The 22747-nt window shown below is 37.5% G+C and overlaps 1 protein-coding gene across 4 annotated transcripts in view; it reads left to right on the forward strand.

The window, feature by feature from the left end:
- The window catches only part of LOC112851019 (uncharacterized), a 57490-nt gene extending 49429 nt beyond the window's left edge, over nt 1-8061 (forward strand). For all 4 annotated transcript variants that reach the window (XM_086689624.1, XM_086689625.1, XM_025914538.2 and 1 more), the window contains one exon: nt 5508-8061. In XM_086689624.1, the coding sequence (XP_086545750.1) occupies nt 5508-7006 (1499 nt within the window). In that variant the 3' untranslated portion in view covers nt 7007-8061. The remainder of the gene's footprint in view (nt 1-5507) is intronic.
- Nucleotides 8062-22747: the final 14686 nt, after the last annotated feature.

Below are 22747 nucleotides of genomic sequence, written 5' to 3' on the forward strand. Positions count from 1 at the left end.
ATAGAACTATCCTAGATCCTGCAATTGAACTACTACATATTTACCCAAAGGATACAATACTAAGTCAAAGGGATACATGCACTCCAATGTTTATAGCAGCATTATCAACAATAGCCAAATTATGGAAAGAACCCAAATGTCCATTGACTGATGAATGAATAAAGAAGATGTGGTGTGTACACACACACACACACACACACACACACGAGTATTACTCAGCCATAAAAAAGAATGAGGGGCACCTAGGTGGCTCAATCAATTAAGTGTCTGACTTTGGCTCAGGTCAGGTCATGATCTCATGGTTCATGAGTTTGAGCTCTGCATCAGGCTTGCTGCTGCCAGCCTGTCAGCACGGAGCCCGCTTCAGACCTTCTGTTTCCCTCTCTCTGCCCCTCCCCTGCTTGTGCTCTTTCAAAAATAAATAAACATTAAAAAAAAAATCTTGCCATTTGCAATGACATGGATGGAGCTGGAGAGTATTATGCCAAGCAAAATAAGTCAGAGAAAGACAAATACTGTATGATTTCACTCATATGTGGAATTTAAGAAACAAAACAAACGTGGGGTGGGGTGGGAGGAAGAGAGGAAAATCAAGAAACAGAATCTTAACTATAGAAAACAAAGTGATGATTACCAGAGGGGATGTGGGGCAGGAATGAGTTAGAAAGGTGATGGGTACTAAGGAGGGCACTTGTGGTGAACACCAGGTGTTGTGTACATATGTTGAATAATTCTACATTTAAGAATAGAATACTGTATGGTAAATAACTTAAAAACTTGGAAAGAAAAAAATAACAAAAAATAACTCTGTTAAAGAATTAACACCACTTCCCCTCAAACTGTTCCAAAAATTTGAAGAGGAAGAAGAAGCATTCCCAAATTTTCTCTATGAGGGTAGCATTACCCTAATATCAAAGCCAGACAAATCCAGTGCAAGAAGAGAAACCCATAGATCAATGTTCCTGATGCATATTAAGTGAGGCAAAAGTTCTCAACAAAAATACTAGCAAACAATGCAACAGCATATGAAAATGGAGTTTTTTTCTGGAATGCAAGGATGATGCCATATATAAAAATCAAGCATGCAGTACACCACATTAACAGAATGAAGGGGGAAAAACACAGGGTTATCTCAATTGATATAGAAAAAGAATTCAACAAAATATAATATTTTTCATGACAAACACTTGAGAAACCAGGAATAGAAGGAAACTACCTCACCAAAATGAAGGCCATCTGTGTTAGTCCACAGCTAACATCATACCCAGTGGTGACAGACTGAAAACCACAGGGTTTGCTGCATCCTATAAGGTTCAGTATATTGTTTTCATTTCCATTTATCTTCAGATACTTTCTAATTTCCCGTGTAATTTCTTTTCTATTGCTAATTTAAGTGTGTGCTATTTCCACGTTTGTGTATTTTCTACTTTTCCTTCTGTTATTTGTAATTTTGTTCCTTTGTGATCAGAAAAGACACTCTCAATCTTTTAAATTTTGTTGATAGTTGATTTGGGTCTAATGTGTGTCTTGGAGAATGTACCACGTGTGCTTGAAAAGAATATGTATTCTGCCATTGTGTACAGAATATACATGTATGTTAGGTTCAGTTTGTTTAGAGTGTTGTTCAAGCCCTCTGTTTCCTTGTTGATTGGCCTGGTTCTTCTGTCTATTATTGTAAGTAGGATATTGCTACTGTATTTTAGCAAATTAGCAAAGCAATAAAACTTAGACTATATATTCTGTCCTGTTTATGGACAGTAGTTTAATTCTCTGAGGCTTTGCTTACACTGGTTTGTGTCCTTCTCATGCATGTGTGATTCAGGTTTAGGCTAAGCTTTTTCAGAATGTTTTCTTCTCTCACTTTCCAGTTTGGTAGTGGTCCTTATCATGATTCTTTTTTTCTTTTTTTAAATATTAGTTTGTTATTTTGAGAGAGTGTGAGAGTTGGGGAGGGCTAGTGAGAGGGAGACACAGAATCCTAAGCAGGCTTTAGGCTCTAAGCTGTCAACACAGGTCCCAACGTGGGGCTCGAACCCATGGACACCAGACCAGGAGATCAAGACCTGAGCCGAAGTTGGAACCTTAACTGACTGAGCCATCCAGGTGCTCCTGCCATGATTATTGTAGCAACAAATACGTCAGGGCTTTTACAGCCCATTTTTTGCCCCAGTATGACTGGGCCCCTCCCTTATGGCAACGTTGTGATATAGAAAATAGCAAGAGGGGCACCTGGGTGGCCCAGTTGGTTGGGCGGCCAACTTCGGCTCAGGTCATGATCTCATGATCCGTGAGTTCGAGTCCTGTGTCAGGCTCTGTGCTGACAACTCAGAGCCTGGAGCCTGCTTTGGATTCTGTGTACCCCCAATGCCCTCTCTCTGCCCCTCCCCCACTCGTGCTCTGTCTTGCTTTCTCAAAAATAAATAAATGTTAAAAAATAAAAAGAAAATAGCAAGAAACTCACCCTAATGTAGTTTACTTTTTAAGGTTTTCACTCCTCTCTACAGGTCTTTTTTTTTTTTAATTTTTTATTTAAAAAAATTTTTTTAATGTTTATTTCTTATTGAGAGAGAGTGCGAGCAGGGGAGGGACAGAGAGAGAGGGAGACACAGAATCTGAAGCAGGCTCCAGGCTCTGAGCTGTCAGCACAGAGCCCGACGTGGGGCTCAAACCCACAAACCACGAGATCATGACCTGAGCCGAAGTCGGACACTCAACCGACTGAGCCACCCAGGCACCCCTTTAATTTAATTTTTTTTAAGTAGGCTCCACACACAACGGGGGCTTGGACTCACAACTCTGAGATCAAGAGTAGCATGCTCTATTTACTGAGCCACCCAGGTACCCCACTACAGTTGTCTTCTTTTGTTTACTCAAATTTACCGACTTCATGTGTTTGATTTTGTTATTTTGTCAAGCATTTTTAGTTGATATCAGTCAGAGAGGGAAATGACTATAAGGGATTTACATCACTGTGATGGAACTAGAACTTCTTCAATTAAGGAATTATTTAACAGTGAAATTATATTTCATTTATTTTCTCTTGTGTTATTGTGGACTTGTTGCTTTTTATATTGTTTATATTTATCACAGTCATTTTTATGCTACTATTTTCACAGTGTTGGCCAGTCATACTTCTGTAAGTCTTTGACATTTTCATTTCTTTTTTGCCTAAGATTTCTAGGTTCACCTTTTTTGACCTGTTCCAAATTGTTTTCTTTATCTAACCATGCTAGATCCATATAATGGACATTATTTTTAGAAATGATAATTTAGAAGTTAAAGAATACTCATTACAACTGTTTTTTTTTGACAACTTTTTCTCTTCTATTGTAATTGGTCTGTTTAAGCCTTCTAGGTGATTTTTTGGTGAATTTTGATGAATTTTTCTAGAAAATTATCCATTCCATTATTTCAGAAGTATTAGTGATGTATTCAAAGTATTCAAAATTTCAGTAAAATTCATTTTAGTTTTGCATTTCCCCCTTAATCATTTCTTCTTATTTTTTGTTTTTACTTCTTTTTGATTGGTTTGGCTAATGTTTACTTCTTGATTTTTAAAGCACCAGCTTTTTATTTGTTACTACTACACTTTTCTAACTCATTACGTTGTGCTCTTAATTTGTTTTTTCTTTCTTTTAGTTTGCCTGTTTTCTAAGTTTTGGAATTGGTTCCTTGACTCATTTATTTCTTCCATTTTTTTTTTTTTTTTTTTAATTTTTTTTTTTTCAACGTTTATTTATTTTTGGGACAGAGAGAGACAGAGCATGAACGGGGGAGGGGCAGAGAGAGAGGGAGACACAGAATCGGAAACAGGCTCCAGGCTCTGAGCCATCAGCCCAGAGCCTGACGCGGGGCTCGAACTCACGGACCGCGAGATGGTGACCTGGCTGAAGTCGGACGCTTAACCGACTGCGCCACCCAGGCGCCCCTATTTCTTCCATTTTAATAGCAACAATTACTTAAATCTTTGAATTCTCTGAGTGCTCAAATTGAATGCCTAAAATTCTGGTATGTACTTATTTTCTCTATTGTACCCTTTCCGTTTTTTTATTTCCATACTTTCCCAGTTTTATTCTGGAGAGGGTACTTCTGTTTCCACATCAAATGTGTTTTGGTTTTCTGGTATTGTTACTAATTCCTGTTGTTACTTGGTTTTGGAGAGAAAGTGTTTGTATTATCTCAGAATTTGGTACATACTATACTTACAAGAATCTACTCCTGAAGCCAAGAGTACACTGTATGTTAGCTGACTTAATAATTAAAAAAAAAAAAAAAAGATGGCATTTCTTGTCCCCAAGTCTCTTCCCACTCATTCAGCACATAGAAATTTTTTCAAGATATCCTTTCGTATTTTTTGTTATTCTGCAGGCTATGTCTGTTCAAATATGTTTTTCACATAGTTCCTGTAACTCTTTTTCCAGATTTCTTTGCTCTATAGTTGAGTTTCACTTCTTTTCCTCAAAATACCCAACTGCTCAAAATCCATAAGACTTTTAGCAGGGTGTATACTTCATCCCTGTCTGAAAATTCATTGACAGACTTGTAGAAAAGGACCTGAGAAAAGATATGAAGGAATAAAACAGTTGGAAAATTTGTAGAATGGGTACCTAATAAGAAAAAGCCCAGTGAAAATAAGCAAACAAGAACTTTTATTATTTTATTTAAAATGAGAACAAAGAAATGCACACATGGCTATGCATTAGAGGGAATGACTACAATATTTGTATTTTATTATTTTTCTTAATTTTTTTTTAATGTTTTTATTTTATTTTTGAGAGAGAGACACGGAGCAGGGGAGGGGCAGAGAGAGACGGAGACAGAGTTTGAAGCAGGCTCCAGGCTCTGAGCTATCAGTGCAGAGCCCAGCATGGGGTTTGAACTCACAGACTGCAAGATCATGACCTGAACCGAAGTCAGTCGCCCAACCGACTGAGCCACCCAGGCGCCCCAATATTTGTATTTTAAAGGGAAAATATAGTTGGAGAAAGATCAGGTATAAATAGTTGCCATGTTTTACACACACACACACACACACGGAAACTGATACTGGAGAGAATACATTAAATTATTGTAGTAACGTAATAAATGCGTTATGGAGGGGCGCCTGGGTGGCGCAGTCGGTTAAGCGTCCGACTTCAGCCAGGTCACGATCTCGCGGTCCGGGAGTTCGAGCCCCGCGTCAGGCTCTGGGCTGATGGCTCAGAGCCTGGAGCCTGTTTCCGATTCTGTGTCTCCCTCTCTCTCTGCCCCTCCCCTGTTCATGCTCTGTCTCTCTCTGTCGCAAAAATAAATAAATGTTGAAAAAAAATTTTAAAAAAAAAAAAAAAAAAAAAAAAAATAAATGCGTTATGGAGACATTGTCAGTAGTAATGCAAACTGTATAGCTGATTTTGGAGAATACTCTCTAGAGTATTTATCTTTCATAGGTAACGTTTTTAATTTTTAAAGAAATTTACTATAAAATATTTATGTCCAGGAAAACAAAATATTTTTCTCATTTCTTTTAGACTTGGAGTCAAAATATGAAATAATCAGCTGTGAAAAAGTACACGTTTATAAAAAACATTCACCTCTTACTCTACGTCAGAAAATTCATACTAGAGAGAAACCCTATGAATGTGACAAATGTGGGAAGGCCTTTAGTCGACATACAGACCTTATAGTACATCAGAGAATTCATACTGGTGAGAAACCCTATGAATGTGAGCAGTGTGGAAAGTCCTTTAATCGTGCATCCAACCTTCTGCAACATCAGAGAATTCATACTGGTGAAAAACCTTATAAATGTGAGCAATGTGGAATGACGTCTAGTCGTAGGATGGACCTTAGAGTTCATCAGAGAATTCACACTGGTGAGAAACCCTATGAATGTGAACAATGTGGGAAAGCCTTTAGTCGTGCCTCACATCTTACTCAACATGGGAGAGTTCATACTGGTGAGAAAGCCTATGTATGTAATGAATGTGGGAAGGCCTTTAGTCAGGGTGGAAGACTTAAAATACATCAGAGAATTCATACTGGTGAGAAACCCTATGAATGTAAGGAATGTGGGAAGGCTTTTAATCAAGCCTCTCATCTTGTGCAACATGGCAGAATTCATACTGGTGAAAAACCCTATGAGTGTCATGAGTGTGGGATGACCTTTAGTCGTGGTATAGATCTAAGAGTACATCATAGAATTCATACTGGTGAGAAACCATATGAATGTAAGGAATGTGGGAAGGCCTTTAGTCGTGCCTCAAATCTTGTTCAGCATGAGAGAATTCATACTGGGGAGAAGCCCTATGAATGTAAGGAATGTGGGATGACATTTAGTCGTGGTTATCAGCTCATTCCACATCAGAGAGTGCATATTGGTATAAAACCCTATGAATGTAATGAATGTGGGAAGGCCTTTAGTCATGCTTCAGCACTTATTCAACATGAGAGAATTCATACTGGTGAGAAACCCTATAAATGTAAAGAATGTGGGAAAGCCTTTATTCATGGTGGAAGCCTAAGAATGCATCATAGAATTCATACTGGTGAGAAACCCTATGAATGTAAAGAATGTGGGAAGGCTTTTAGTCGCACCTCAAACCTTGTTAGGCATGAGAGAATTCATACAGGTGAGAAACCATATGAATGTAAGGAATGTTGGAAGGCCTTTAGTCATATTGAAAGCCTCAGAGTACATCATAGAATTCATACTGGTGAGAAGCCCCATGAATGTAAAGAGTGTGGGAAGGCTTTTAGTAGTGGCCATCAACTAATTGTACATCAGAGATTTCATACTGGTGAGAAACCCTATGAATGTAAGGAATGTGGGAAGGCTTTTAGTGTGTATGGGCGACTTACTAGACACCAGAGTATTCACAGTGGTGAGAAACCTTTTGAATGTAACACATGTGAGAAGTCCTTTAGGCTTAGGTCAAGTCTTAAAGTACATCAGAGAATTCATACTGGACAGAAGGCTTATGAATATAAGGACTGTGGAAAGCATATATATGCAGTAGAGAATGTATAGTACATAAGTGATTTATAATACTGAGAAACAGTGTGAATGTAAGGAATATGGGAATACTTTTAGGTATGGTTCAGTTTTTATAAGGCATTAAGCAATTTATACTGGCGAGAACTCCTTAAAATGTAAATAATTGGAATTTTTGTTATGACTCAAATGTTCAGATTAATAAATTTATAATGTATTTTTATATAACAGGGAAGACTTTACTAGCATTTCTCTGTTTACAGATTATCAGAATATTCATCTTGGAGGAAAATTCAGAGAATGTGGATATTCCCTTGGTTTTTATGCTTTATCTCCGCCCTCATCAATTATTGTTAAATTTGAGGAAATGCATACCACAGAAAACCCCTGTTGATCTAACAAAAACCATAGTGATTGTCATTTGATGCTTTACAGCCTGTATGACATTGGGCAAGATATTATCCCTGTGGGAGTCATTTATAAGTGGTGATAACAGTACTTGCATTATAGTGCTGTTTTTGAAATGTAGAAAACTTGGAAAGCTATCTTAAACATAGTCTCTATTCACTAAGTATTAGATACTATTTTTAATATTATTTGTATTACTATTAGTGAATTATTAAGAGACCAAGTCAATATGGGTGTAATGAACTTAGAAAATCTTTATTCCTAAGTAATTACTTGTGCCTTTTTGAGTTTTAAGTATTTTTTTCTGCACAAAGTCTAGTAGAATATGAAAATCATGAGGATTTAAAACGTGAGTTTTATTGGAAGACTGACATTGATTTGTTTACATACCACCTATGGATGCTTTCATACTCCTCTGGCACAGCTGAATACCTGCAGCAGAGGCCATATGGCCGACAAAGCCTAAAATATTTACTGTCTGGTTCTTCACAAAAATTTTGCCAGTACCTGTTTTAGAATAACATCCCCACCAATTTTTCATTACTTTGGATTTTCCAAGAGTATGAGAAAGTTGTCTTACTGAATGGTCCCATGTTCTGGGTTTTTAAAATTATTTCTTTGTGGGTCATTTATCCTGTTCTTCTATCTCTAATCGTTCTAGTAAATTAAAAGTTAAATGAAGAGGTTTAATTGAGTCAATGTTGTGAATGTTAAGAAACATGTAATGTTGAGTTTCCCTACTTTTAATGATGTTGGATGTTAATACCTGGTTATAGTAATGACTGCTAGATCTCTCCATTGTAGAAATCCATTTTATAGTTACTCATCTGCATGGTAATATTTTATCACCTCCTTTTGCAAATTGATAATCCTCATGTATAAGTTCTGAATTAAACAGAATTGAAATTAGGGTCTATTCAGAAAGGAATGATAATGAAATGCTTATATGCCAGAACTTGGGGATGTTATCAGTTTTATTGTACTCATTGGAAATTTAATAAATTGCTCACGGCTTTATCCCAGATCATACATACCCATTGTTTGCCACTTAGTAGGTATTGACAAAAATTGATAAAATAATTAGATAACAATTAATTAAAAATTTGTAGAATAAAAATTTTACAAAGCTAGAAATAAAATGACCTAAATCTAAGCCAATATAAGAAAGCAATTAATAAAACTAAAATTATTAGAGCCTATTGATTGTTAATCAGATAGTACTCTAACAGCTTTGGGTTTTTTCTGTGAAAAACAATACATCTAGAAGTAGAGTTTAGTGATTTAGAAATGGAACAGGAATCTTGAAAAAATGTTTTTTAACTTTAAAATTTTTCTGTTAGAAGTATGTTAACATCAGATAGGCTGTGATAAATCTGGTCAAGATAAAAATAAGAATGATTACATTATAGTATCATTAATAAGAAAGGCAATATAATCACAAACAGAATTTTAAATTAAAAGAAAATGCTGGGTGGCTTAGTTGCTTAAGCCTCTGACTCTTGATTTTGGCTCAGATAATTGTCTCATAGTTCGTGAGTTCAAGCCCACATTGAGCTCCATGCTGACAGTGTGGTGCCTGCTTGGGATTCTCTCTCTCTCCCTCTCTGCCCCTCCCTTGCTCGTGCTCTCTCTCAGAATCAATGAATGAATAAATAAATTAAAAAAATAAACAGTAACTTTCAGGAGCTGAACTGATACATTATTAGTAACTCAAGTCCATACTTCACTCAGATTTCCTTGGTTCTTACCACATGTTCTTTTTAAAAAAAAAATGCTTCAGGGGCGCCTGGGTGGCTCAGTCAGTTAAGCATCCGACTTCAGCTCACGTCATGATCTCACACTCTGTGAGTTCAAGCCCTGCGTCGGGCTGTGTGCTGACAGGTCAGAGCCTGGAGCCTGCTTCAGATTCTGTGTCTCCCTCTGTCTCTGCCCCTCCCCTGCTCATGCTCTATCTCTGAAAATAAATAAAAACATTAAAAAAAATTTTTTTTTTAGGGGCGCCTGGGTGGCGCAGTCGGTTAAGCGTCCGACTTCAGCCAGGTCACGATCTCGCGGTCCATGAGTTCGAGCCCCGCGTCGGGCTCTGGGCTGATGGCTCAGAGCCTGGAGCCTGTTTCCGATTCTGTGCCTCCCTCTCTCTCTGCCCCTCCCCCGTTCATGCTCTGTCTCTCTCTGTCGCAAAAATAAATAAACGTTGAAAAAAAAAAAATTTTTTTAATGCTTGTTTTTTCCAGCATATTTAGAAATCTAAGGGAATGTATTGTGTTCCTAGGAAAAATGTAATTTATCAAAATCAAGATGATAGTGGATACTTTTTTTTTTTTTTAATTTTTTTTTTCAACGTTTATTTATTTTTTGGGGGACAGAGAGAGACAGAGCATGAACGGGGGAGGGGCAGAGAGAGAGGGAGACACAGAATCGGAAACAGGCTCCAGGCTCTGAGCCATCAGCCCAGAGCCCGACGCGGGGCTCGAACTCACGGACCGCGAGATCGTGACCTGGCTGAAGTCAGACGCTTAACCGACTGCGCCACCCAGGCGCCCCTGATAGTGGATACTTAAAAAAATTTTTTTTTGATGTTTATTTTTGAGAGAGACCAAGCGTGAGCGGGGGAAGGGCAGAGAGAGACTGAGACACAAAATCAGAAGCAGGCTCCAGGCTCTGAGCTATCAGTACAGAGACGGACACAGGGCCCAAACTCATGAGCCATGAGATCACCACCTGAGCCGAAGTCGGACAGTTAACCCACTCAGCCACCCAGGTGCCCCTGGACACTTTTAATTTTAATTTTTTTAAAGAAAAAGACAATAACATCTTTTTTTTTTTTTTTGTAAGTTTTTATTTTTTTCAACGTTTTTATTTATTTTTGGGACAGAGAAAGACAGAGCATGAACGGGGGAGGGGCAGAGAGAGAGGGAGACACAGAATCGGAAACAGGCTCCGAGCCATCAGCCCAGAGCCTGACGCGGGGCTCGAACTCACGGACTGCGAGATTGTGACCCCAACATCTTTCTTTTAAAATCACTGTGGGGGTGCCTGGGTGACTCAGTCGGGTTATTGAATATAGAGATATACACATCTAAAAAATTATGCCCCCGGGCACACCATTAGTGCTTTTTAAAAAGCACTATGCAGATGGGGAATTCATAGTGCTTTTTAAAAAGTTTTCGTGCTTAAATAATAAAATACTGAATACTGAATCTCTACCTTTGAACAATGAAAAGCTTATATCAACCAAACATGATTAGAGATCTGTGGTAAAGAACATTTTAAAATATTACCAGGGCGGGGTGCCTGGGTGGCTCAGTCGGTTAAGCATCCGACTTCGACTCAGGTCATAATCTCACAGTCCGTGAGTTTCAGCCCCGCATCAGGCTCTGTACTGACAGCTCGGAGCCTGGAGCCTGTTTCACATTCTCTGTCTCCCTCTCTCTGACCCTCCCCTGTTCATGCTCTCTGTCTCAAAAATAAATAAACCTTAAAAAAAATTACAGTATTACCAGGGAATCCCCATTCCTAATACTTAACATCTCTAGGCAGATCCAAAGAGAGTGACTCTAAGGTTGGAATTATCAGTCATTATTTCATGTTATTAGTGACGACTGGATTGCAGACAGCTCACTTTATGACCCATAGTTATCTTCGTTTTTCTGAATATACAGCTCTAGTTTTCTACAAACTGAAATATATTTTAGCCCAATCTTTATATAAACATACCTCAATAAATTTAAATCTTGTCTTTTGACCATGATTCTGTTGTTGACAATTTTTCATAATTACAAAAACAGAGAATAACTGTGCTCCTATATACTAGCATATGTGAGCAGCTGTCTGTAAATACTCAGGCCTAGGTAGTGTACATTTTCAGCTTTGGTAGGTATTGCTAACTTGTTTATTTTTGATGTCTGCATCTGGCAACTCAGTCAAAGACGAAATGTGTTGTATGTTTCTCCCTCTAGTATGTGGTTTAGTTTTTAGTTTTCTAATTACTACTGAGTTGAATATTTCCCACATATTTTTATTGGCCAATCATGCTCCTTTTTGTGATTTTTTCCTAGTTCTTTTACCCCTTTATCCTTTTTTTCTAATTTAGAGATGCCTTAAAAAATACTCAGTATCCAAATCCTTTGCTTGTTTTATTTGATGTCTTCATTTTTTTCCAGACTTCTGTTGATTTATGCTGCTTTTTACTAAGTTCAGTACCCCTCATACAAATATTTTAAATTTTGATATTTCAGTCCTACCAAATATTTTTATTTCTATTCACAATTTTATTAGACTATTTAGTTTCCTAAATAATCAGTTATCTGAAAGTCAAAATGAAAATTCCTTTTCTTAATATTTATATGGATTATGTACTTTTATTGAAATAGCTTTGGCCATATTGTATAATGGTAGTGATGTCATCAGACGGGGAATTCAGTAATCTATTCATTCACATCTGATAGTTAATACCATTGTCCTATACAAGTTTGAGAATTAAGTATAACATAAGACAGAATAATTAGTTTTTCAGGCTTCTGGTCTTCTTCTCCAATAGTGCAAATTATATCAATTATTTCATGGTTAATATATTGTTAGTAATTGGTTATGGGTAGTTCCATGTTGTATGTTAAGTAGTTTCCTACATAAGAAATGCCCCATTTTTTCCAAATGCCATTTCATTATTGCTTTAGTTTTGTACTATTCTTTCTTAATTTATTGATATATTAATGAATATTGATAGATTTCTTGTTTTTTAACCACTCCTGGGATAAGCTAATGGTATATTATTCTTTATACTGTTCAATATCATCTGTTAATATTTGATTTCGAATGTTTGCATCTATATATGTGAGCTTGTATTCTAATTTCATTGTGTATTTTTCATGTTTGATATTGCACTTATCAGGTTTGTTTTTTTTTTTAATTTAAGGTTTAAAGTCTAAAAGATACAATAGAACTTCTCTTTGGAAACTTATGGAGCTTTTTATATCTTATTTTCAATGTTACATCTTTAATTACCTTAAGTATCTTTTTTACATGAGACCCTCATGTATAGGTCAACTAGCATGTGTTTTTGGCAATCCTAATTGGGACACCAGAGCTCCTCTGGAAGGACATAAAATGTAGTTTGGCTCTTTTACAAGGTTTGTATACTTTTCAGCAACCACAGTAGAACTGATAGATTATTTCATGTCTGAGATTTTATAAAGAGTTAATCAATGGAAATATTCACTAGTTAGCAATATTAGAAGTACTACTTTATAAGTAGTTACTAATGAGAAAGTTACTAATTTAGGGATATTTACTATTTAGAAATACTCATATTTGCCTTTGTTTAAAGCCAATTTCTACTCTTTTAATCTATTAGCATTTTATTAAACAATCAGCATTTCTCTAAATACTTGCTCTATTTATATTGCTAACAAACCAAATCTTAAAGGTTTAACAAATGAAATGTCTTTAATTATATAGTGATCAGTTGCAAATATAAGCTCTCTGAACATCTGCTAAAATCAGAAATTTAACTTTTTTTTAAATGTTTATTTTGAGAGAGAGTGTGTGCAGATGCACGTGTATAAGTGGGGGAGGGGCAGAGAGGGAGGGAGAGAGAATCTCAAGCAGGCTCTGTGCTCAAAGCTATGAGCACAGAGCCAGATGCAGGGGCCCAGTCCCACAAACTGCAAGATCATGGTCCAAGCTGAAAATCAAGAGTAGGACACTTAACCGACTAAGCCACCCAGGTGCCCCTTAAACACTTTTTCAAATCACCCCAAGTCTGTAAATGTTGAGACGACATTCACGAAAGATTGAAATATTCATAAAACTTATCAATGAATTTACAGTAATTTGTTTTCAAATATATTGCTATAGATCCAGTTATTTTTTTTTCTCTACTATGCTCTTTTAGTTATATTCTAATACCTTCCCACTTTTTCTTCGTTGGTCTTTTTTCCCCTTGGGAAAAATTTTATAGTTTATAGTTTCAATATTCTTACCTGACAGACAACATGGCAGGATCTGAGTGACTAAATAGTTGTTTTCTGTTTACTAGGGCTGGTCAGAGTCCATGTGATCCTGAACTCCTTTAGTAAAGTCTTTTTTTTTTTTTTTTAATTTTTCAATTGTGGTAAAAGTACACATAATATAAAATTTACTGTCCTAACAATTTTTAAGTGTACAGTTTAGTGGTATTAAGTACATTCATATTGTTGTGTAGTCATCACCACTATCCATCTCTAGAATTCTTGCAAAACTGAAACTCTATACCCATTAAACAATAACTCCTTTCCCACCTGTCCCCAACGCCTGGCAGCCATCATTCTATTTTCTGTCTCTAGGATTTGAACAATTTTAGGTACCTCATATAAATAGAATCATACATTTTTTTTTTGTATTTTTGTGACTAGTTTATTTCTAGCTCCCTGCTTTCTTTCAGCTATTGTTTGCATGGAATATTTTTTCCCAGCCTTTTACTTGCAACCTATTTGTGTCTCTAGTGAGTCTAAAGTGAGTCACTTTCAACAACATATAGTTCAATATATTTTTTTTATCCATTCTGCCAAACTGTGTCTTTGATTGTAGAGTTTACTCTATTTACATTTACAGTAACAACTGATAGGGGCACCTGGGTGACTCAGACTACTGATTTTGGCTTAGGATATGAGCTCACAGTTTGGCTTAGGTTTGAGCCCGCATCAAGCTCTGTGCTCACCGTGCAGAGCCTGGTTGGGATTCTGTGTCTCCCCCTTTCTCTGCTTCTCCCCCACTTGCTCTCTATCTCTCTCAAAATAAATTTTTAAAAAATAAATAATAACTGATAAGGACTTGTGTCATTTTGCTATTACATTCTACTTGCCTTACACCTTTTTTGTTACTCATTTTTTTGCATTATTGTCATCTTTTGTGTTTAGTTGATTTTTTGCATTGAAAGGTTTTAATTCCTTGCCACTTATTTTTGTTTATATTCTATAGCTATTTTCTCTGTAGTTACCATGGGGTAACATTTAACATCCTAACATTATAACATTCCAAATTGAATTTATACCAACTTAAAGTTTGGGTGTCTTTTAATAAAGGTTGATAGATTCAGTTATAGGATATTTAAGTCATAATTTGTTCTTATTATCTAAAATTTTGTGTGATTTTTTTCTCCACTATTAATAATACATCAAACAGTTCAGTTTGCTTTTTAAAATGTGTTCTGTTTTTTTTTTTTTTTAGCATTTTATTTATTTTTGAGACAGGGAGAGACAGAGCATGAACAGGGGAGAGTCAGACAGAGAGAGACACAGAATCTGAAACAGGCTCCAGGTTCTGAGCTGTCAGCACAGAGCCCGACGCGGGGCTCAAACTCACGGACCGAGAGATCATGACCTGAGCTGAAGTCGGCTGCTTTAACCGACTGAGCCACCCAGGCGCCCCAAATGTGTTCTGCTTTTTAAAATTAATAGTTCTTGCAAAAGTAATTGGTAGATATCTCAACTCTTGAGAGATGACTGATTTAGTCTGTTAGATATTCTCTTTAGGACATTTGGCACTTTTTTTTTTTTTTTTTTTGGAATGCTATGGACTCTTACATCTATTTGGTTATTATTATTTGTGATCTACCTCATACTGATGACCTGTTGGACCCCCCCCCCCCCCGCTTCTGTGTGGTTATTCTGAGTGATCATCAGTACTGATCCATTTTTCCTTTACTTAGTACACTTCTTATTGCTTTCATGCCTGCTTGGAATTCCTGGGTTTATTTCCTTCCCTACTTAACACAGATTAGCAAAATTAGAAATGGATATCTATACCTTCTTTTTTTTAAATTTTTTTTTAACATTTATTCATTTTTGAGACAGAGACAGAGTATGAATGGGGGAAGGTCAGAGAGAGAGGGAGACACAGAATCTGAAACAGGCTCCAGGCTCCGAGCTGTCAGCACAGAGCCTGATGCGGGGCTTGAACTCACGGAGTGTGAGATCATGACCTGAGCCGAAGTCAGACACTTAACCGACTGAGCCACCCAGGTGCCCCATAAATGGATATCTATACCTTCTAAACAAACAACTGATGATGGGGCACCTGGCTGGCTCAGTCAGCACGGTGTGCGACTCGATCTCAGGGCCATGAGTTCATGTCCCATGTTGGGGTGGAATCTACTTAAAAAATTCATCAGGTCTTTTTGCTAAACCAAATCACATTAAACTTGCAGTCTAGGGCATTCACTCCTCAGATATTAACTAATTGGCAACTGATGAGAGCAAAAAAATACCTATTTATATTAAAACGCTTTAACTTATTGGCGTGAACACAATACATGTAACTTATACATAACTGATTTTGTACATTTTATATTAACTTTAACCATCTCATTTTAATGTTATTTTATGCCTGATTATTAAAATATTACTGTAATTTGTGCTTAAATGGAACAACTTCACCTGTAGCAGTCCTGTTACATCAACTCCTTTCCCTTTAGCACTGCCCATGACTTCCTTGAAAGCATCACATTTTTCTGAAAATAGATGAATATGTAGTCCTGTCCTTTTTGCTTGTTTGCTTTCAATTTTGCCCTCAGGGAATCAGCCTCCTTCCTTATGCTAGATAACAATATCAAAAACCAAACTTTGGGTGTTGTCTGAGATGTGAAGTTGGGGAGGGAAGTGGCAGAAGATGATTGTTCTCAGATGCTCTGGAAGTGAACCTGTATGTCCTCATTTCCAGGATCTCAGTTGAGTTCAGTAAGTCTTTCCCCCAGTAATGGTGTCCAGGAAATCACTGAGTCCCACTGTGCTTAGTTGCATTAGCCAAACTTAAAACTGTATCTTTGGCTCCTATAGTAGGCAGTCTTATTTATAACCTGTGCAGAATTCATTACACTCCTCTTTTGAGGTATTTCTCCAATTGTGAATTGGTTAATGACCAGTTGGATCAGGGACTGCATTTATTGCTGCTAAGTGTAGCCATAGAACAAATGATAATCAACAGACTGACATTGAGATTTTCTAGCAGTTTCAGGGTAACGTTCTTGAAAGCATCTTGCTCAGATCCTTTAATCCTTTTTCTTCTTCCCTTTTTCTATGCTATTGCCTGCATATATAGGTGCTACCCCTGAGGACATCACATGTGCCATAGTCATATAGTTTCTTTGGACTTTTATGATAGGGAAATGCTACTGTCTGGTTGGAGCCACTGATTACTTTGTGGAACAAGGCTGGATAGGAAAACTCATGAAAGAAAATAAATGTTCCTAATTGTGTTAGTCTGCTTGGGCTACCATAACAAAATATCATAGACTGGGTTGAAACGAGAAATCCATTTTCTCAGTTTAGGAAGCCAGAAGTCCATGATCAAGGTGCAGCCAATTTGGTTTCTGGTTAGTACTCTCTCCTTGAGTTGCAGATGACTACCTTCTTGCTATGTGCTCACATGGCAGAGAGAGCAAGCCCTCTGGTGCCTCTTATAAGGGCACTAGTCCCATCGTGAAGACCCCACGCTTATGACCTCATCTAACACTTCCTCTCAAAGGCCCCATTTCCAAATACCATCACATTGGAATAAGGACTTCAACATATGAATTTGGGGTTTGGGGCACAAATATTTCATCCATAGTACCAGTCCTTGAAAAATGTAAGTATAGCAGATATGCAAAGTAGAGTCAGTAATTGATCTGATACATAGCTTTTTTAAAAAATCATGATAGCTGATCATTCCTTAACATTCCTTTCTTGTGGGTTAAGAAATAGGGCAGATCTTTGAGGCAGACAGACATGAATTGTAGAAGTGAATGAAAGCATACATGTATTTATCAAAAGTGATGTACTAGAATGTTCATAGAAGCACTGTACATTAGAGTCCAAAGTTGGAAACTACCTGAATGCCCATCAACAATAGAATGGATAAATTCTGGTGTATTTACACAATAGAATAATATACAGCAATGAGAATGAATCATCTAAAACTACAGTCAGCAACGTGTATGAATCTCTCAGAGAATGTTGTTGAGACATAGAAACCAGATACCAAAGACTGTTATACATAATTTCAGTTACGGACTAGGAAACTAATTTATGCTTTAAGAAATCAGGATAGTGGTTTTCTTCAAAGATAGTGACTGGAAAGAATCATAAACCAGTACCTTGAAGGTGCTGGTAATGATGTTACTCTTAATCTGGGTGCTGGTTACAAAAGATTGTTTTGCTTAAGAAAATTCATTGCACTGTTCTCATATATGTGCATTTTAGGTGAGAATCTCATGGGCCCTGAACAATTTTGCATATTATTGCTGAGTGCTTGGGGCTGAATTGTGCTCCCCCCTACGCCACCTCCCCCCAAAATCATGAAGCCATAATTCCCACTACCTTAGAATGTGACTGTATTTGGAGATAAGGCCCTTAAAGAGGTGATTAGTTAAAATAAGGTCCCTTAGGGTGAACCCTAACCCAGTCAGTCTGATGTGTTTATAACAAGAGGTTTGGACACAGAGACATGAACCATGTGAATACAGAAAGAAGGCAGCCATCTGCAAGCTTTAAAGACATCAGAAAAAATCAAACTCTGGCACCTTGATCTTTGACTTCTAGTTTTCAGAACTTTGAGAAAATAAATTTCTATTGTTTAAGCCACCTCATCAGTGGTATTTTGTTATGGTAGTACTAGCAAGCTAATACACTGGATATACCAAAACCACAAATCTCTACATTTTATCAGGACATTCTCAGGGTTGTACTTGCAGCAAGCAGATCAAGGCATGAGGAAATCTCTTTAGACAAAGAGGCTTATTCATAGGCTGCTCTTAAAGTACTGAGCTCCCCAGGTTCAGTGTTCCTCATCTGTAACATCTGTCTAGGCCCACCTGCTTCATGCAGATAGGACCTTAGGGGCATGGAGAACTGACACAAACATGAAGCTCAAGCTTCTTCGTGTATTGTGAGTTAAGTCCTTTGTTTTCAACCAGAAATCACCTGTCTTCTGCCAGCTTCCATGAAACAGTAATAGGCTAGCTCACTGGCCATACATAGGGTAAAATCTCAGCCACTTCAGAAACTTTGCTGGTGCATACTGTAAATATATATATTTAACTTCATGAGAGAATAGTCTTGACTTCTGTCTTCCAAACTGTCTTATTTGAAAAAGTGCTTCTACAGCCCAAATATGTTGAGCAAGTCTGGACAATAACCACTCCTTCAGCACCAGGGATTTTGAGTCTCTTTCTAGAGTGGAGACTGAAAATAGCCATCTTCACGCATATGCCATGTTCATTCTCCCTCATAGTTTTCACAGAGGAGGCTCACAGCTTCCCTTACAACAAGGAAGGGTTCTGGGGATCCACATCAGGACCAAGAATTTCTTTTTCTATTTTTTATTTTATTATTAAGAAAATTTTTTTTAATGTCTATTTTTGAGAGAGAGAGCACAAGTGGGGGAGGGGCAGAGAGAGAGGGAGACACAGAATCTGAAGCAGGCTCCAGGCTCCAGCACAGCCTGACACAGGGCTCAAACCCATGAACTGTGAGATCATGACTTGAGTTGAAGTCCGACGCTTAACCGATTGAGCCACCCAGGTGCCCCAGGACCAGGAATTTCTTGAACTTCCCTGAGCATAGCTTAGTTTGAGCAAGAGACTGAATTTACTTCCTTGGTATTCCAAGTATAGTAATTTTTGCCCTTATCTCTCTGTATTTAATGTTAGTGGCACTCCCTTATGGGCCTGAGGTGGGGGAAATCCACTCACCTTTTCTACAGATCTGTTATCCATTCATTTCTGGACACTTCCAGGCTAGATGTATTCCTGTCAGTAAATAGAACTACTGCTTGGAGATTATAGTGTAACTATTAAAATGATAGGTGAAATGGGTATGAAAATACACAGGGAAAGCAAATACTATTAAAAAACACGAGGCAGTTTTGAAAAAAAAAGACAAGGCAGTTAATTGGTTTGATACACCTGGGGGGTGGTGGGAAGAGTGATTTAACAATTAGAGGAAATTAGAAAAGTTATTTTTGGGGCGCCTGGGTGGCGCAGTCGGTTAAGCGTCCGACTTCAGCCAGGTCACGATCTCGCGGTCCGGGAGTTCGAGCCCCGCGTCGGGCTCTGGGCTGATGGCTCAGAGCCTGGAGCCTGTTTCCGATTCTGTGTCTCCCTCTCTCTCTGCCCCTCCTCCGTTCATGCTCTGTCTCTCTCTGTCCCAAAAATAAATAAACGAAAAAAAAAAGAAAAGTTATTTTTTATAAAGATTTTTTAAACTTTTTTTTTTTGTTTTGTTTTTTTGAGAGAAGGGGAGAGGGGCATATAGAGAAAGAACACACTCAGCATGGAGCCTGATTTGGGGCTTGATTCCGTGACCCTGGGATCATGACCTGAGCTGAAATCAAGAGACGCTCAACCAACTGAGTCACCCAGGCACCCCAAAAAGAAGATAATTTAGATGTACAGAGATAGAAACTATGAGAGGCCAAAATATCATTGAATAAGTGCCAAATTGTAATCAGAATTCCAGAGGAATCAATAGAGCAAACAAGGGTGAGGAAATAAGAATGTTAACATTTGAGAATTTCCCAGTACTGAAGAAACACATGAATCCCGATGACACAGTTTAAAAAAATGTTGCCAACCATTTAAAGAACCAATGCCTTCTCAAACTCTTCCAAAACATAGAGGAGGGAATACTTCCAAACTCATTTTACAAGGCCAGCATTACCCTGATACCAAAACCAAAGATCCCACAAGAAAATAAAATTATAGTCCAATATCCCTAATAAACACGAATGCAAAAATCCTCAATAAAATATTGGCAAACCAAATTCAACAATACATTAAAAGGATCCTACACTGTGATCAAGTGGGATTTATTCCAAATTGAAAGGATAGTTCACCATCTACAAATCAATGTGATATACCACATTAATAAAATGAATAAAAACCATATAGTCATCTCAGTAGATGGAGAAAAGTCATTTGGCAAAAGTAAACATTCATTCATTATAAAAATTCTGAACAAAGTGGGTGTATAGGGAAGGTACCTCAACATAATAAAAGCCATATATGACAAGCCTACAGATAAAATCATACCAAACAGTGAAAAGCTGAAAGCTTGTTTTCCAAGATCAAAAACAAGACAAAAGTGTCGACACTCACCACTTTTATTCAACATAGTACTGGAAGTCCTAGTTAGAACCATTAAGCAAGAAAAATAAAAGGCATCCAAATCGGGAAGGAAGAAGTAAAACTGTCTCTATTTGCATATATATATATAGTTAACCCTAAAGACCACCTAAAGAACTAATAAGTAAAGTTGCAGGATACGAAATCAATATACAAAAATCAGTTGTCTGTGTACATGAATAATAAGCTATTAGAAAGAAATTAGGAAAAGCCCATTTGTAATTGCATGAAAAAAATGTGTTTTTTTAAGTTTATTTTTAAAAGTTTTTTTTTTAAGTTTATTTTAAGAGAGACTGTGAGTGGGGAGTAGGTGCAGAGCCCAATGTGGGACTTGAACTCATGAACTACAAGATCATGATCTGAGCAAGAGTTGGATGCTTAACAGGCTAAGCCACCCAGGTGCCCCTACCTAGGAATAAATTTAACCAAGGAGATGAAAGACCTGTATACTGTAAAGTATAAGACAGTGATGAAAGAAATTGAAGATACAAATGGGGGCGCCTGGGTGGCTCAGTTGGTTGAGTGTCCGACTTCGGCTCAGGTCATGATCTCACAGTTCGTGGGTTCGAGCCCCGCATCGGGCTCTGTGCTGACAGCTCAGAGCCCGGAGCCTGCTTCCGATTCTGTGTCTCCCTCTCTCTCTGCCCCTCCCCCGTTCATGCTCTGTCTCTCTCTCCTTCAAAAATAAATAAACATTAAAAAAATTTTATAAAAAAAAAGATACAAATGAATGGGAAGATATTTTGTGCTCATGTATTGGAAGAATTAGGGGCGCCTGGGTGGCGCAGTCGGTTAGGCGTCCGACTTCAGCCAGGTCAGGATCTCGCGGTCCGGGAGTTCGAGCCCCGCGTCGGGCTCTGGGCTGATGGCTCAGAGCCTGGAGCCTGTTTCCGATTCTGTGTCTCCCTCTCTCTCTGCCCCTCCCCCGTTCATGCTCTGTCTCTCTCTGTCCCAAAAATAAATAAAACGTTGGAAGAATTAATATTGTGTAAATGTCCATACTACCCAAGGTAATCAATAGATTCAATCCAATCTCTTTCAAAATTCCAATGGCATTCTTCAAAGAAATAGAATAAAGAATTCTAAAATGTGTACTGAATCAAAATACTGAATAGCTAAAGCTGTCTTGAGAAAACAACTGGAGGCATCACACTTCCTGATTTCAAACCATCACAAAGCTATAGCCATCAAGACAGTATGGTATTGGTATTAAAACAGACCCACAAATGGGTGGAATGGAATAGAGCTCAGAAATGTGCCATGCTATTATGGTCAATTTATGACAAAGGAACCAAGAATATACAATGGAGAAAGGATGGTTTCTTTAATAAGTGCTATTGGGGAAACTGGACCATGATCTTATACTCTATACAAAAATCAACTCAAAATGGATCATAGACTTAACATAAGACTTGAAACCATAAAACTCCTAAAAGAAAACATAGGGGATAAGCTTCTTGACATTAGGCTTGTGGTTGGATTTGATACAAAAGCAAAGTCAACAAAAGCAAAACAACAAGTGGGACTACATCAAACATAAGCATCTACACAGCAAAGGAAACCAACAAAACGAAGAGGCAACCTACAGAATGGGAGAAAACATTTGCAAATTATATATCTGATAAGGGATTAGTATCCAAAATATGCAAAGAACTACAACTTAGTAGGAAAAAACAATCCAACTTAAAAAATGGACAGAGGAACTGAACAGACAGTTTTCCAGAAAAGATATATAAATGGCCAATATGTGCATGGGAAGGTGCTCAACATCATTAATCATCAGGGAAATGCAAATTAAAACTATAATGAGATATTCTTTCACACATGTTATAATGGCTATCATCAAAAAGACAAGAAATAACAAGTGTTGGGGAAATAACCCTAAGAGTGTGGAGAAAAGGGAACCCTGTACATTGTTGTTAGAAATGTAAATTGGTAAAGTCTCTATGGAAAACAGTATAGAGGTTCCTCAAAAAATTAAAAACAACTACCATATGATCCAGCAATTCCACTTCTGGGTATTTATCCAAAGGAAACAATATCTTGAAAAGATGTCTGCACTCCAATGTTCACTGCAGTATTATTGTAGTAGTCAAGACATGGAAACAGCCTAGGTGTCCATCTACAGATGAATGGATAAAGATAATGTCACACACACACAGGGATATTATTCAGCCATAAAAAAAGAAAGAATGTCATTTGCAACAACATGGATAAACTTCGAGGGCACT

This window comes from Puma concolor, chromosome E2, assembly GCF_028749965.1.
Source record: "Puma concolor isolate L17-30 chromosome E2, mPumCon1.1.hap2, whole genome shotgun sequence".
NCBI lineage: Eukaryota > Metazoa > Chordata > Mammalia > Carnivora > Felidae > Puma > Puma concolor.